The 17,067-nt window shown below is 51.1% G+C and overlaps 1 protein-coding gene and 1 long non-coding RNA gene across 4 annotated transcripts in view; one reads left to right on the forward strand and one right to left on the reverse strand.

The window, feature by feature from the left end:
- The window catches only part of TGM1 (transglutaminase 1), a 17,227-nt gene extending 6,505 nt beyond the window's left edge, over nucleotides 1-10,722 (forward strand). For all 3 annotated transcript variants that reach the window (XM_005859577.2, XM_014534266.1, XM_014534267.1), the window contains 10 exons: nucleotides 43-150; nucleotides 579-753; nucleotides 1,142-1,280; nucleotides 2,302-2,405; nucleotides 4,301-4,389; nucleotides 4,860-5,013; nucleotides 5,121-5,405; nucleotides 5,529-5,689; nucleotides 6,029-6,165; nucleotides 10,325-10,722. In XM_005859577.2, coding sequence (XP_005859639.1) covers nucleotides 43-150; nucleotides 579-753; nucleotides 1,142-1,280; nucleotides 2,302-2,405; nucleotides 4,301-4,389; nucleotides 4,860-5,013; nucleotides 5,121-5,405; nucleotides 5,529-5,689; nucleotides 6,029-6,165; nucleotides 10,325-10,553 — 1,581 coding nt within the window. In that variant the 3' untranslated portion in view covers nucleotides 10,554-10,722. The remainder of the gene's footprint in view (nucleotides 1-42; nucleotides 151-578; nucleotides 754-1,141; nucleotides 1,281-2,301; nucleotides 2,406-4,300; nucleotides 4,390-4,859; nucleotides 5,014-5,120; nucleotides 5,406-5,528; nucleotides 5,690-6,028; nucleotides 6,166-10,324) is intronic.
- Nucleotides 10,723-14,607: 3,885 nt separating this feature from the next.
- Nucleotides 14,608-17,067, reverse strand: part of LOC106724973 — an 11,906-nt gene continuing 9,446 nt past the window's right edge. The window contains exon 2 of the long non-coding RNA XR_001360796.1: nucleotides 14,608-14,690. This is a non-coding gene — a long non-coding RNA (uncharacterized LOC106724973). The remainder of the gene's footprint in view (nucleotides 14,691-17,067) is intronic.

Below are 17,067 nucleotides of genomic sequence, written 5' to 3' on the forward strand. Positions count from 1 at the left end.
GGCTCCTTGGGCTGCGGTCACCTCTGCCCTCCCTCCTTCCAGTTTGACCATGGGGTGCTGGATGCCTGCCTGTACATCCTGGACCGGCGGGGCATGCCATATGGAGGCCGTGGGGACCCAGTCAGTGTCTCCCGGGTCATCTCTGCCATGGTGAGCACCCTCATGGCTCTGAGCCCTACTGTGCGTCTACCTGCTGCCTCTCTGGCCTCCCTCTTCGGGCCTTTCTGATTCCTCCAGGACCCCAGCCCTGCCCTGCCCTTGCAGATGGTATCCTGGGAAGGGGTCTCACTCCTTTTCTCTCCTTTGCCTGTCCCCCACCCCACCCTTCCTGGCTCCTGTCCCAGCTCTTATGGAATGTAGGGCCAAACCCAATACTTGGCACACCCAGGATTCACATTCTTGTGTCAGACCAGAGGTGGGGGAGGGGGGGAATGACGCTGGGAGGGGTGGGCGTGGCTCAGCCAGATCCTGAGGCATTTAGGGGTGAGAGTGTTTGTAGTGCCAGGGGCCGGGCCTGACCACATGGCAGATCCTGAGCCTCTCCTCCAGCTCCTCCCATCCCATTCTGTCCTGGACAGGTGAACTCCTTAGATGACAATGGGGTCCTGATTGGGAACTGGTCTGGCGATTACTCCCGAGGCACCAACCCGTCAGCGTGGGTGGGCAGCGTGGAGATCCTCCTCAGCTACCTGCGCACCGGCTCTTCTGTCCCCTACGGCCAATGCTGGGTCTTTGCCGGTGTGACCACCTCAGGTAGTGGAGGGACTAGCACCGGACAAGGAGGAGGGTGGGGAGCCGGGCTACACCTTCATGAGCCAGGCCCAGCTGTGGCTACAGTGTAGGGGCAGGTGGGGGTGGATGGTAGGCTGGCCTTAATTATCATTAATTAATGTTAACAACCAGAGAGAAGCCTAGGGGAGGGGAGGGAGAAGAGGCAGCAGGGACAAAGCCAGTCAGGTGGCCCGGCTTCCCCAACACACCCTGACCCAAAGGCCTCCTCACCCCAATGACCGCTGACCCAGCTTGGCAACCCCATTGCCCTTCTCCCCCTGCTATTCATCACCTGATGCCCGCCCTGCCCCCACCCCTGCCCTGGCCCTGGGCCCTGGGCCCTGAACCCCCAACCCTGGCTCCTCTGCAGTTTTGCGCTGCTTGGGCCTGGCCACTCGTACCGTCACCAACTTCAACTCAGCGCATGACACAGACACGTCCCTCACCATGGACATCTACTTTGATGAGAACATGAAGCCGCTCGAGCATCTGAACCATGATTCTGTCTGGTGAGGCTGGGGCTGGGGCTGGACTGCTCGTCCCTGCCAGGAACAATGAGCCGAGCCCTGGCCAGGTGTCTTGGTTGGAATGTTCTCCCGTACCCCCAAAAAGCTTTGGGCTCAATTTCTGGACAGGGCACCTACCTAGGTTTTGGGTTCAATCCCCAGTCGGGGCACATAGGAGGGACAGCCCATCAATGTTTTTTTGTTTTATTTTGTTTTTTATTGATTTCAGAGAGGAAGGGAGAGGGAAAGAGATAGAAACATCAATGATGAGAGAGAATCATTGATTGGCTGCCTCCTGCACACCCCCTACTGGGGTCGAGCCCACAACTAGGGCATGTGCTCTTGACAGGAATCTAACTGGGGACCCTTCAGTCCACAGGCTAACACTCTATTCCAGGGGTCCTCCAACTTTTTAAACAGGGGGCCAGTTCACTGTCCCTCAGACCATTGGAGGGCCGGACTATAGTTTAAAAAAAAACTATGAACAAATTCCTATGCACACTGCACATATCTTATTTTGAAGTAAAAAAACAAAACGGGAACAAATACAATATTTGTATTTGCATGTGGCCCACGGGCCATAGTTTGAGGACCCCTGCTCTATTCACTGAGCCAAACCAGCTAGGGCTTTTTCTTTCTTTTTTTTTTTTTTGAAAGATTTTTTTATCGAGTTTTAGAGAGAGGAAGGGAGAGGTATAGAGAGAAACATGGATGTAAGAGAGAAACGTGGATCTGCTGCCACCTATATACCCACTACTGGAGATCGAGCCCACAACCCAGGCATATGCCCTGACCAGCAACCTTTCAGTGCATGGGACAATGCCCAACCAACCGGCCATGGCCCATCGATGTTTCTCTCTCTCAAAATTATCCTCTCTCTAAAAATCAATAAGAACATATCCTCGGGTGAGGATTAAAAAGGAACAAAAAAAAAAAGAACAGTGACCTGAGACCTGGATCCTGAGGGGGTGCGGGGTGGCCGGGTGGGCTGCTCAGACCCAGCGCTCCCTCCATGTCTGCCCAGGAACTTCCACGTGTGGAATGACTGCTGGATGAAGAGGCCGGATCTGCCCTCAGGCTTTGATGGTTGGCAGGTTGTGGATGCCACACCCCAGGAGACCAGCAGTGGTGAGGCGGGGCCCTGCCTGGCTCCTGAACCCCACTTTGGCTTTGTCCCCATATCCCCAACCTGGGTAACAAACTCCAGGGTCAGTGCTGGACAGGGCCTTGGAGGCAGGTCCTTTAACCCCATGGTTCTTAGACTCATTAGCCATGCGGCCTTTAGTTTATTTTTACCTTTCTGCATAACTATATGCTTGACCCGGTGCATGAAAATTCATGCACTGGAGGGGGTCCCTCAGCCCCACCTGCCCCCTCTCACAGTCCAGAAGCCTTCAGGGGCAGGAGGCGAACCAGCGATCAGGGGAAGGCGACACCCCATAACACCTCTGCTACTGCCACTGCCGGCAGCGCAAGCCTTGGCCGGCCCTGGTTACCTGAGTCTCGGGCGGCCCTGGGCAGCTGGGCAGCCGCCATCCAAGGCTTGCCTGTGCCTCAGACTGGCCCTGGGCGGCTGGGGGGCTGAGGGTACTGGGGGGTCTCCAGAGGCAGGCGCATGGAGTGGCCAGGCCAGCCCCGGTGGAGCTGAGGGGACTGGGCGCCACCATCTTGTGGATGTGGGTGCTGCCATCTTTGAGGGCGGGGCAGTCAATTAGCATATTCCCTTCTTATTGGCTGTGGGCGCTGCCATCTTTGCAACAGCCTGAGGGTCAATTAGCATATTCCCTCTTTATTAGATAGGATAATGGTTAATATACTCAAATGGTTCAAAAGTCAAAAAAAGACTGCAAAAATTAGGCCTGTCATATACTTCGTTCTCAAACAGGGCCCGCCCCTTTTCACCTTAACACTGCAGCCCCAGGCAGCCAGCCTGCCCCCCTGCTGTCTTCCTTCTGCCGCCCCTTCTTCACGCTGGGTCAGGTAGCCCTCACCTAGCCTACGTTTCTCCTCTGGTCTCTGGCCAGACCTCTCCCGCTCCATGATCTCTGTGAACAGTGTCCCCTGAGTTATGCAACCCAGAGGCATCTGCGATGCTGGAAAGGCCTGGCCCAGGACACGGCGAGACCCGAGTTCTGGCCCCACTCTGGGAAGTGGTGGGGAGGGCGGCAGGCAGAGGCCCTGGGGCCAGTCAGACCCGGGCTTGATTCCAGCTTGATTACTTCTTAGATATGTCCTCATGGGCAAGGCCCTTGCATCTTTGGGCTTTGGTGTTCTTGTTTGTAATATGAGGGTAATACATACCATACAGGGTGGTTGGGAGGATCAAATGAGAAGTTGTATGTTAGAGAGACTAGCAGCATTCCCAGACCACAGTAAATATTAGCTCCTTCCATTCTCTTGTATCCAGCTGTCTTGTGAGATCCTGGCATCTGCCTTGCTTTTCTGAGACGCAGTTTCCCCAGCTATAAAAGAAGACTGTAGTGCTAGGTATTTTCTACAAGTCTTTCCTGTTGGATGGCGTCCTCTCCTGACAGGCATCTTCCCTGTTAGCCCATCTCCTCTAAAAAACCCTCCGAGCATGATGAGGCCAGACTCTTTCCCACCAGCTCCCCCCTGCGCCCCCAGAGAGGGCACATTGGGCTTAGAGCTGAGGGGTTGTTCTGGATTTTTCTGGAATGGTGTCTGGGGTGTCATTGGTCTCCCAGGCTGCAAGCAGAGTTACCGTGGGCTCTGGAATTGTCTTGATGTAGAGGGTTCTGACCTCTGGGGATCACAGACAGCCAACAGCCAACTTCAGCCAATGGAAGAAGAGTGTGTCAATGATTTGGTTGTCCCCGGGGTTGGTCCTGCCCCACCCCTGACCCCACTGACTGAGGCCAAATGGAACTTCACTCTTCTGTTTGCCCTCCCTCGGGTGGACTGGGTGGCAGCTGACCCCAAGGCAGTGGGCACTAGGCCTGAATGGGTGGGCCGCTCCCAGGATCCTTGCACCTCTCGCCTCCATCCTGCCCTGTCTCCCCTAGGCATCTTCTGCTGTGGCCCTTGCTCCCTGCAGTCCATCAAGAATGGCCTGGTCTACATGAAGTACGACACACCCTTCATTTTCGCCGAGGTGAGGGTTGTGCTCCACATGCCTTCTGCAGGCCAAGGCCCGGCGTAGTCGTGGGTTCTCTGCTCCTGACTTCACCGCTGACTGATCAGCTGTGTGTCCTTGGGAAAGTCATTCTAAGAGTCTTCGTTTCCTCCACTAAGGGAATAATAATGGCTGTCGTGCTTCCTGTATTCAGGATCAAAAGAAATAATGGGTATGAAACGGCTTTACAAGTCATAAAGTCAGCAAACGAGCATAAGGGATTACTGTTATTAATGCCAAAGTGCTTTGCGAGGAGCCTCCCAGACCAGCCTCCCTGCTCTCTGGCCTCATCTGGCTCAGCTTGGAAAGTCTCCCTGTTTGGCTCTGCCAGGAAGCTCCCCGCCTTCACACCTAACCCTCCCTGCTGCGTGGAGGATCCAGGGAAGGTCCAACCTCAGACCCTGTGGCTCGTTCACTGCAGCTCACACATCCCCGCCCTCTCCCCATAGGTGAACAGTGACAAGGTTTACTGGCAGCGACAGGACGATGGCAGCTTCAAAATTGTGTACGTGGAGGAGAAGGCCATTGGCACACTCATCATCACAAAGGCCATTGGCTCCAACATGCAGGAGGATGTCACCCACCTTTATAAGCACCCAGAAGGTACCATCCCCCAACCCGGCCAGCGCAGGCCCAGACCGAATGTTCCCACTGAGCACTCACCCACCCTCACAGGAGCCGTAGCCTCACCCTTGACCCTCAACCCCCAGGCTCAGCAGCAGAGCGTAAGGCAGTGGAGACAGCAACCGCCCATGGCAGCAAACCCAATGTGTACGCCACCCGGGACTCAGCTGAGGACGTGGCGATACAGGTGGAGGCCCAGGACGCAGTCATGGGGCAGGATCTGACGGTCAGCGTGGTGCTGACCAATCGCAGCAGCAGCAGCAGCCGCACCGTGAAGCTGCACCTCTACCTCTCGGTCACCTTCTACACCGGTGTCACCGGGTCCGTCTTCAAGGAGAACAAGAAGGAAGTGGTGCTGGCTCCAGGGGCCTGTAAGTGCTCCTTCCCCAGCCCAGCCCCCTAGATGGCCAGGCACTGGGGCTATGGCCCTGGAGGCCCTGGGAAGCCATGTCTGGGGAAGCCGGCCTCCGTGACACCATGCCTCTTCTCCCCAGCGGACCGTGTGACCATGCCGGTGGCCTACCAGGAATACAAGCCCCACCTGGTGGACCAGGGGGCCATGCTGCTCAATGTCTCGGGCCACGTCAAGGAGAGCGGGCAGGTGCTGGCCAAGCAGCACACCTTCCGTCTGCGCACCCCGGACCTCTCCCTCACGGTGAGGGCAGCTGGCTAGAGCGTGAGGGGTGGCCTGGGGCTGAGGGAAACTGGAGTGAAGGGGACAGGGTGCTAAGACAGGAACACGACGGCCTGACGAGCAGTTCTAGGAGGAAGAGACGAGAGGTTGGCTCCGGGTTCTCAGACCTCCGTTTTCTCCTCTGTAAAGTGAGATCGCATCTCCCCGGTTCTGTGGTGGCTTCTCGGCTTATGCAGAGCCTCCTCTCGGGGGCAGACGTGTGGGACTCGAGGAGGTTTGGACCCCTCTCTGATGCGGTGTATGGACCCCATGTACTTGACCGGGGTCTCTGATGTGGGGACGGGTCTCTTTTTCTCTCAGTTGTTGGGAGCAGCTATGGTTGGCCAGGAGTGCGAAGTACAGATTGTTTTCAAGAACCCCCTGCCTATCACCCTCACCAACGTAGTCTTCCGGCTCGAGGGCTCCGGGTTACAGAGACCCAAGATCCTCAACGTTGGGTGAGTCTGATGCCGCCTTGTCTGCCTCCCGGGCAGCCTGGGTCCCACATTGCTTCCTCTCTTGGTCAGGATGGTCAGGATGGTACCATCTGTCAGGGTCCGAGAAAGCAGCTTGGGGCCAGCCAGCAATACCGTCTGACTCAGTTCAGTCCAAGCAGGTCTAAGAAGACCTGCTGCGTGTGCAGTGCTGTGCTGTGTCCCCGCCCTGCCTCACCGTCTCACTGGGAGCTAAAACTCACATAGGAATTATTAGCAACTCACCACTCACATTGCCCAGCGCTCAGGAGTTGACCAGCACTTTCAGGAATATTTTCTCATTTAGGAGACCATAAAAACCCTTTAAGGTGCATTAGAGATCATCATATAATTAAAAGCAAAGCTTTGGGATCCCAGAGCAGGTTCAAGTCCCACCTCCATCACTCACTGGCTATGTGTCCTTGGGCGGGTGACTGCTCCTCTGAGCCTCATTTTTCTCAGCTGTAATGTGGGGAAAACAATAGTACCTGGTTCTGAGGGTCATCCTGAGAATTGAATGAGATGCTGCACTAACACATTTAGCATAGTGCTTGGAGCAAAGTTAGTGCTCATTTTTATTATTGCCACTATCACCCCCACCTTACAGATGGGGACCCTAATGGCCACATCTCACAGGGCCCCAGGGCTCATAAGGGCCAGACTGCCCTTCTGTGTGGCGCATGCCACGTTAACACTCTTAAGCCTGTTGCTTGGTTTGAGCCATGAGAGCTGAGCAGCAGTTCCAGAGGTGAGGACCCTGCACCCCAGGCTCTTACCAGCCTCCTGGACCTGATCCTGAGCCAGGCGAGGCTTTATGAGGGCCTCACACATGCTTAGGTTCCTGCGCTTGTGCTGTCATCTCTGACACAGACCCACCCAAGTGCCCTGTCCCTCCCCAGGAACAGTACAGAGGGAAAGCAGAGAAGGCCAGAGGCTGACATTTAAGATCAGTGTTCTGGGGGCCTGAGGGAGAGATGGCCTGTGTGAGGGGCTGGGTTCGGGAAGCAGAGGGTCCCTGCCCACCCTGCAGAACATCCCTCCCCCAACACACACGCACACACACACACACACTCACACACACTCATACACTCAGTCACAGCAGGCTCTGCGTGGTGGTGGCCTCCACCTTTGCCAACAGGCCAAAGCTGAAAAGGATAGATGCTAACAGGCATGATCTTTGCCCCAGCCCGAACCCTGGATGATGTCATACGTCACAAAGGAGCGCTTTCCCCTTATCTCCCCACAAGAGTCTCTGGCAGCTAAGAGAGTGGAACTGGGGCTCCCAGATCACTCCTCCCTGCGGGCGTCTCTCACCTGCAAGTGATGGAAGGAGATTCCCCTGTTCTGAGAGGTCCCAGAGCTGGGCGCCCCTCGGCAGCCCTGCCAGACTTTTGAGTCTTGCCTCCACCTGGGACGAAGGAGAGGGCCACCGAGCTAAGCATGGAGACCTGCCCCATCTCTTCCCTGTGGGCTCGTATAAGGCCCCCTTCCCATTAAAGGTCCCAGCCTCCCCCCCAGTCCATGAGAGGGTTGGAAGGTGGTTTCTCAAGGCAGGTTCTCCCTGGTCGGCCTGTGGCTCCTCAGCTGCTGCTGTCCCAGGCCAGGGCCACCAGGACAATGGAGAACCCGGAGGGGAAGTCCCTGAGCTGCTGGTTCAGATACATTGGATTCCAAGATGGGTGTTACTTTGTTCCCGTTTGCACATCAAAGACTGTGGTATGGAACCCCATTATAGCATAAGGTGTGCCACCCAGAGTGGTGACTAGCCATTTAATAAACATTCCAGGACTTACTCCTCCAGATGGCTGTTGTCACCACCAACCCGGACCAGGACAGGCTGAAAGTCTCTTTCAAACCCTTCTCGGGAATTTCCCCGGAGTCTGAATCATAGTCTCCAGAATATTCCTAGGGTGGTCTTCCTGGGGGTGCATTTAACTTTAGGGAAACAGCCTGAAGTCATCTAGAGCTAAGACGAATTAATCAGGTGGGCAAACAGGGTGGGGAATAATGCCCTTTTCAATCAGAAATGAAGCTTGGCTGTAAAGGGGGGACAGGGGACACGTGTGTGACTGGGTACTCATGGTATGTGTATGATTTTTAATGACTCTAAAGAAAAGCCCAGGAGAAGTTTTAAAAGGTGTTTCAAGCACTGGCAACATGGCTGACCTCGTGCATAATGGAAGGACAGTGCTAATTCGGGATGTCTAAAGGAGTTGGTTTCGTTGCCTGCACTCATTGTTACAGGCACATTCCAGCGTTAGCAGCTGATGTGCTGACCTTAAACTCCGAAGCAGGGGTGTGGCAGAGGGCTCACCTGACACTGAGCCCAGGGCAGGGAGAAATCCTGACATCCATGCTGGAAACTGGAAAGCAATTTCTCTTGGAAATAACGTTATAAATAAAGGCCAGGTTCTGAAATAGTACAGGTTGATTGTAGTACAGGGCAAGTAGACCTTAAAGACTGGTCTGAGCCTAAACAATTTTACCTCTGTATCGATGGAAAAGTGGGCACAAGTTAAAAACACAAATTTGTAACCAGCCAGAGTGTAACCTACCTACTAAATTGTAGACTTAATTTCTAGTTACCTGCTATGATACAAGGTCTAGCAATTAGGTCTGTAACGTAACAGTTAGGCTTTCTCTATCTCCTGGCCTCCCCCTGCTCTTCTCCTGCATGGAGCTTGGAAGCATCTTCAAGACCATCTGCTACCACCCCTTATTTTATATTCACTTCCATTCTGTAGACCAGAAAGTGGGGATCAGAGAAGTTCAGTAACGTGTCCTAAACCACACAGCCGGCAGTGGTACAAGAAGGAGTACAGAATGGTCCAGGGACACCTCTTGCAATCAAGCAGGCTTCAAGCTAAATGTTTTGCCCCAAGCAGAGTTTATCCTTGAAGTTGGGGTGTTGGTTCATTCTCTTGGAGGACTGGGGTGTCTGCACCGGTGTGGCTCCAGGGAGGGTCCCCATGGCAGGCTTGAGCTGAGTGGGGGCAGAGGTAAGGATTTAGGCAGAGGCAGGAAAGGATAGATGCTAACAGGCATGAGCAGGTGTGATATAAGTACAATCACAGTCAGTAAATAAAGCACACATGCAGATTGCTGGAGAAGCTCAAAGAAGGGCCAGGTTCATTTTCCTGAGGGCAGGAGGTTCTCAAGGAGCCCTCACTGAGCAGGTGGGGTGAGCCTGCACAGGCGGCCAGGGCAAAGCATAAAAGAGGAGGTGGGTTCAGGGCAGGGAAGGAGCCCATGGAGGCTGGTGGGCAGGAGGAATGGTGGGGGATGATGAGGTCGTGCAGGCCGGCAGGCTGAGTCACAGTGAGCCTGTGTGTCGGGTTAGGGAGCTGCAGTCTCATTCCTTAAGCACCAAGGAAGCCAAGCCCTTGAAGGGTTCAGTTCAAGTTCGAGTGGTCAGAGAATAGAATAGAAAAATGAGATGAAAGGCAAGAAGGCCAGCTAGAAGGTTGGTGAAACTGATTCTCAGAGGTGTGGTCTGGGAATAGATTTTCAGAGATCCATTAAGAAGGGAGAAAATAAAAGCACTGTAGTGTGTGTGTGTGTGTGTGTGTGTGTGTGTGTGTGTGTTGCACATACATACACACAAACATGTATGTTCTTGGGAAAGATTTCCCTTTTTTTCTGAGATAACATTTTCCCAATGTTTTGGGGATTAAAGTGCTCCTTTGGAAAGATGATTGTGGCAGAAGATAATTACTTTTCCTCCACTTTCTTCCTTGGCAAACCTGAAAGTATTTGGCAAGACTGCGTTGAGCCCCAAAGTCTCCATTTGAAGTGTCCTTGGTCTCAGAAACCCCATGTGGGGCGGGGATGGTCTGGTTAGGCAGCAGCTGGCAATGGAGATGAGGGGGAGGCGGTGCAAGAGTTTTGCCCAGGTGTCTGTGGGAGGGAAGGAGGAGTCCGGGATGACTGGGACATTTCTAACTCGGGCAGCTGTGTGGGTGACTGCTGATCTGTGTGGAGGTGGCCTTGGGACTCAGGCTTTGTCCTGGTCCTGGGTGTGGGGATCCCTGTTGTGCCTGAAGGGCTCCACCTTCTGCTCCTTCCTTCCTGGCTGCCTCGCCAGTCCTTCCTCCCCACTCCGCCCCCAGTCACCCCAGGCCCATAACCCTGTCTCTGCCCACAGGGACATTGGGGGCAACGAGACAGTGACGCTGCGCCAGACGTTCGTGCCTGTGCGACCAGGGCCCCGCCAGCTCATCGCCAGCTTGGACAGCCCACAGCTCTCGCAGGTGCACGGTGTCATCCAGGTGGACGTGGCCCCAGCCTCCGGCAGCCGGGGTGTCTTCTCAGATGCCGGAGGCAGCAGTCGCTCAGGAGAAACTATTCCTATGGCTTCTCGAGGTGGGGCTTAGCCCTGGGCCAGGAGCCACGGGACTGGAGTCAGATGAACAAGGACACTGCCTCAAGACAGGAGTCTGCTGTAGAGCGGCTCCCCAGGGGCTCGGGCGGGGAGGCCGGGGAGGGGGCCTATCTTCACTTGCACTGGACAGCACAGAAACTAATAAACCTTTTTTTAATGAAGTGCTGTTCTGTCCATCTGTCCATCCATGCTGGGCCAAGCAGTGTGAACCTACTGTCTGTCCCAGGGACACCCGCGGCATTTCTGGCGCCCCTGGCTCTGAGAAGCATGGCTGGCAGGTCAGCTGTTCAGATTGGGCCTCCAGTGCTTATCTGACCAATCTCCCCCCACCCCAGGGTGCTTCTACGGCCAAATCCCTCCTGAAGGCCCGGGAATGCCCCTTCCACGGCACCCACTGGGAAGAGAAGGACCTGAGTTCCCTTTTGTATGCACACGCTTGAGTAGAAATAGGCTGGAGAACTCACTGAGCAGAAAAGCTCCTTTCCACTGTTGATTTTCAAATATCCTTGTCTAAGCATTAGTATACAAGTAATACATGTCCAGAGTTGAAAATTAAGAAAATATTGAAAATTGTAAAGAAGAAAGTAATAGTCTTCAACCACCACCATGTAAAGAACTATTAACGTTGTGTTTCATATGCTGCTTTCCCCCCAAGTCACCTCTGATGAGCACTTTCTCCCAGCGTTAAACAGTGGTTGACGTCCTGGGTAAAGACTGGATGAGAGTCTTCATTTGCAGCCGCCCTCCGGGGCCTCCTGAGCGAGGCTGCCCTGCTCAGTCTCCTGGGCTCTGCTCAGCCTCGGGGTGTTGGAGTGAGTCCAGCCTCCACCCCAGGCTCTCGCTCCTCCAGTTCCACTCTGCCTAGGTGAGTTCTACTGGTCTTGTGGTTTTAAGGACCACTAACTCCAAAAATTGTTTTCACTGAACCTCAAACTCGTAAATTTTTCGGCCTCCTCAACATCTCTACAGTGTGTTTCATAGAAGGCCCCAAGCAAAACAACTCTAAGATCAAACTCCTGACCTCCCCTCCTGCAGCCGCCCCTATGTCAATAAATGGCAGCTCTATCTTTCCAGTTTCTTGGGCCCACTACCTTGGAGTCACCCTTGACTCCTTTCTCTCTCTCACATCCCACATTCAGTCTGTCAGCCAATCTTGTTGGGCCTCTCTCCCATGCCCACGTGTCCAGAATCTGACTGTTCCTCGTCGCCTCTACAGCTGCCGTACTGCCCAGCTGCCTTCTTATCTCACCGGGATCGCTGCCTCTGCTTCGTAATCGTATCCCCACACCCACTCTTGCCCTTTGACACTCTGCTCTTCACACAGCAGCCAGAATGAGCAGATGATTTTGATTGTGTCAATCCTCTGCTCCTTCCTTCCCACGGTGCCAAGCATGTTCCCACTCTAGGGCCTTTGCAGGACTCAGCACTTGGCCTGACAAGTTCTTCCCCAGACAGCTCCGTGGTTTGCCCCCTCTTCTCCACCATCTTGGTGAGGTCTTCCCCACCATCCCATCCTGAAGCTGCAACGTCCTCGCTGGCTTTCCCGCCTTTCCTCTCGGGAGCATGCCTGCACTTTCCCTTCCCCTTCTTCCCTCAGGCGCACATTACCTTTGCCTTTCTCTCTCCTAAGCTCCAAGGGCCCTTCTTTTGCTGCTGTAACTTGTCCCAGAAGCCCAGCTGGCTCACTTCTACTATCTCTGCAACTTTCTAAATAAACTTTATCTTATAACTAAAAATTAAAGTTGTAACATCCCCCATGCTCTCTATACCCCTCTTGCTTTATTTTCCTCCATAGCACATATTCCTCTTTTTTCTTTGTTTTTCTGCATAGCACGTATTACCATCTGATGCTCTCTATATTGAATTCTTTGTATTATTTGTTACCAAATTTTCTCTACTGGTACTGCCCCATCCTAGTCCTCCCTCACTCGGAGTGAAGCACCAGCCCTCTCAGTAGCCCTCCCCTGCCCTGTCTATTCTCAATTTGGCAGCCAGAGATATGTTTTGTTTCTTTGTGTTTTGTTGTTGTTTAAATATATCTTTATTGATATCAGAGAGGAAGAGAGAGGGAGACCTAGCTGGTTTGGCTCAGTGGATAGAGCATTGGCCTGTGGACTCAAGGGTCCCAGGTTCGATTCTGGTCAAGGGCATGTACCTTGGTTGTAGGCACATCCCCAGTAGAGCGTGTGCAGGACGCAGCTGATCGATGTTTCTAACTATTCCTCTCCCTTCCTCTCTGTAAAAAAATCAATAAAATATATTTTTTTAAAAAAGAGAGAGGGAGATAGAAACATCAATGATGAGAGAGAATCATCAATTGGCTGCCTCCTGCACGCCTCCTACTGGGGATTGAGCCCACAACCCTTACGTGTGCCCTGACCAGGAATCGACCTGTGACCTCCTGGTTCATAGGTTGACGTTCAACCACTGAGCCACACCAGCCAGGCTAGAGAGATGTTTTTAAATGTCAGTCAGATCATGTCACTGATCTGCTCACCACCTCCAGTGACCCCTCGGGGCTCACAATGATAGCCATGGTCCTCCCTGTGGCCTTCAGAGCCCTCCGATTTACCCCCTTATCCTCCTGTCACTCAGATTCACCTTTCTTGTTGTTTCTGGAAACTTCCCCCTGAGGACTTTTGAACTTGCTCTTGCCCCTGTCGGGCACACTCTCCCCACTACCTCCCCATGTCCACATGGCTGGCACCCTCCCTCCTTTGAGATCTTTCCTCAACTACCATAGTAAGGCCTCCTATTTTAAACTGCAATTCACCCCACTCCTCACTACCATTTTTCCCTGCTCTATTTTTCTCCTTAGTACTTATTTTCATCCAACATACCAAATACTTTAACACTACGTTTGTGTCCCCTCCCCTAACCAAAATATGAATTCCACGAGAGCAGTGATTTTGTCTGATTTGCTCTTTGCTATATGCTCAGAATTTAGTGCCTAGATACTAAATGCCTGCTGAGTGAATAAGAATGTAGGCATTAATCTATCTGTAATAACTCACGTCACCCTCACAAAACCTCTTTAGATAAAGAAACTGAGGCACAAAGGGTTAGGTAGTTTGTCCAAAATCATTCAACAATCTAGAAAAGGATTAGAAACCAGGTAGTCTGGCTCCATAACCTATATTCTATCTTAAACTAAAAGCGATCCCACAGAGCTCGTAATCCCACCCCAAACCATTCTTCCCCTAATTTGTCCCATCTCATTGTTACTATAATGACCCAGTTGTTCAACCATAAACATAGTCACCCCTTATTCCTCTTTCCTCTCCTCCACTATTCAATTCATCAGCAAGTTTTCTCAGCTCGACCTCCAAAATATTACTAATCTGTCATTCTCTCCACTTACACTATCACTGTGCTCTCTCCCTACAGAACTGCCACAGCTTCCTGGTGAGTTTCCACTCTTGAACCTGAACAATCTAATTTCTACACAGCCAATGAGCTTTCTAAACTCTAAACTAAATCCTGGCACTATCTTACTTAAAATCTTCCACTGCTTTCCCATCGCCCTTGGACAACCCAAAGTCCTACTCTGATGTACCTGGCCTGCAGACCTCTCTAGCTCATTTCCACTGTATGCCCTGGCTCTTCTGCCTCAGCCCCGGGGTCCTTCTGCTTCTCAGCTTCACCACCTCCTACCTAAGACTTAGCTCCTGCTCTTCCTCTGGATGAATACCCTCCCCCAGGCATATGGTGGGATGCCAGGGGGTGGGGAGCTCCTGTTATTTGGGTCTCAGCTCAGTTGTCACCTCCTCAGGGAGCGCTTCCCTGACCATCAATCTGGTTTGTTTTCCACCTCCCAGTCTCTTTAGCATACCACTGTTTTATTTTGTGTCCTGCCTAGCACGTATTGTTTAATATTAGTGTCTATTTATGTATTACATGCTCTTTTCTCTAAAATGTGAACTTCATAAGAGTTAAGACCTTATCTGTCTTGTTCACACCCCCTAAAACAGGACCTAGCACAGAGGTGCACAGAAAATGTTTGCTACTTACAAATTTAAAAGCAATAATTTGCAAGAGATGGCATGTTTAAGATGCTTGATGCATTTTATTAAATTGGTTTCCAGAAAGATTGAGCAGCAACACAACAGTTTCTCTTTTCATTGAACACCTGGGAGAAAATGTGAGACATTAATATTCCAACAACTCTGTAACTTGCTTCACATTTGTTCATTTTACCCTCATTCCCTATATTTATTACAGCTCAAAAATGCTTGAAATCCTAAAAACAACAAACAAACAAACAAAAAACAATGGGAAGGCAATGCTATCCTCCAAATAGTAAGAGGGAAAGAAATACATGTTGAGTTCCCACGATGAGTTAAGCTCAAATTGGGTGCTTTATGGGTATCACCTCCTTTAATTCTCTGGAGGTAGGCATTAGAATCCTTGCTGTCCCAGCTTAATCTGTTCTGGCCTCAGGCCTCTAGATCTCTGCTAGAATGTAAGCCATGTGAGGGCAGGGACCTTCTCCCTCTTACTCATGGCTGATTCAGTCTACAATATGTAGGAGGTGCTCAATAAGTATCTGTTAAATGAAAGATTAACTAATCAGAGGGTAATGAAGGGTCTGAAAACTTGGAAGCACAATGGAGGATTGTGTTTTGGAGCATTTTCAGGAAGAATGCACAGTGGATGATGAGAGCAGCTCTGGGAAAGAGAGATAAATGGGCACCCAGGGGGGCTCAGTAACGACTATGCAAGCAGAGCTCTTACTGGGACGGTACCTCAGGAAACTGTACCGAGGGAAACCTATTTCATGCCATTTATATTTATTTAGATGATGATTTCCTTCACATCATCCTTTATATAACAAAGTGCACTTTTAAATATTTTATTATTTTTAATATATTTTTTATGGTTTCAGAGGAGAGGGAGAGGGAGAGGGAGAGATAGAAACATCAATGATGAGAGAGAATCATTGATCAGCTGCCTCCTGCATGTCCTCTACTGAGGATCGAGCCCACAACTCGAAATGTGCCCTGACTGGGAATTGAACCGTGACCTCCTGGTTCATAGGTCAGTGCTCAACCACTGAGCGACACCAGCAGGGCTGCACTTTTTTTTTTTTTTTAATGAAAAGATGTTCTTTGTCTTAGTTTCAAGAAATCTACTAGAGGTGCTCTCTTAGTTGGTGTCCCTGGACGAGGAGGCAGTTATTTACTCTGAGTGTTAGTAACCTGTTTCTATTCTCCTGGGACACCTGGTATACAGAGCTAATCACTAGGGCCCTATCTGTTCTGGCTCAGTGGATAGAGCCTCAGTCGGCAGACTGCAGGGCTCTAGGTTCGATTCTGGTCAAGGGCACATATCTCATACCTTGGTTGCAGGCTAGATCCCCAGCCCTGGTCGGGATGTGTGTGGAAGGCAACCAATTGATGCGTCTCTCTCACATTGATGTTTCTGTCTCTCCCCCTCCCTTCCACTCTCTCTAAAAAAATAAATAGAAAAGTAAATATGTATTTAGTAATGTATATATTACTAAATAAATAAAATTAAAAATCAATGGAAAAATATCCTCGGGTGAGGATTAAATAAATAAATAAATAATAAATCAAAGGTAATCACTAGGGAGAAGGTGAGTCTTTGCATCAGTAGCCCAGGGTTTCCAGAGTGTAAAGCAACACTGGACTACTTTCTGCCTCAAGATTTAAAGTTGGGAAGATCAGTGTGGGCTATGGTAGCTTCAACTGAAGCTCAAAGCAGGGAAGGGGACCATCCTGGGCTTGGAGAACTGAGCTGGATATGAGGATGGATTTGATTTGGCGAAACCTGTGGCTAATGCTGGAAGCTCTTATAGCATCTTGGCTCAGGGAGCAAAGTCTGGATCTGGGTGTGAAAAAATTTTTTAATTAATTAATTTTTTTCTTTATTGATTAAGTTATTACATATGTGTCCTTACCCCCCCCCCTTTACCCTCCCTGCACCTCCCCGCTCATGCACTCACACCCCTGGTGTCTATGTCCATTGGTTATGCTTATATGCATGCATACAAGTCCTTTGGTTGATCTCTCCCCCTTATCCCTACCCTCTCCTACCTTCCCTCTAAGGTTTGACAGTCTGATCGATGCTTCTCTGTCTCTGGATCTGTTTTTGTTCATCAGTTTATATTGTTCAATATATTCCACAAATGAGTGAGATCATGTGATACTTAGCTTTCTCTAACTGACTTATTTCGCTTAGCATAATGCTCCATCCATGCTGTTGCAAATGGAAGGAGTTCCTTCCTTTTTACAGCAGTGTAGTATTCCATTGTGTAGATGTACTACAGTTTTTTAATCCACTCATCTGCTGATGGGCACTTAGGCTGTTTCCAAATCTTAGCTATTGTAAATTGTGCTGCCATGAACATAGGGGTGCATATATCCTTCTGATTGGTGTTTCTGTTTTCTTGGGATATATTCCTAGAAGTGGGATTACTGGGTCTAATGGAAGTTCCATTTTTAATTTTTTGAGGAAATGCCATACTGTTTTCCACAGTAGCTGCA

This window comes from Myotis brandtii, unplaced genomic scaffold (genome assembly GCF_000412655.1).
Source record: "Myotis brandtii unplaced genomic scaffold, ASM41265v1 scaffold1279, whole genome shotgun sequence".
NCBI classification, from domain to species: Eukaryota; Metazoa; Chordata; class Mammalia; order Chiroptera; family Vespertilionidae; genus Myotis; species Myotis brandtii.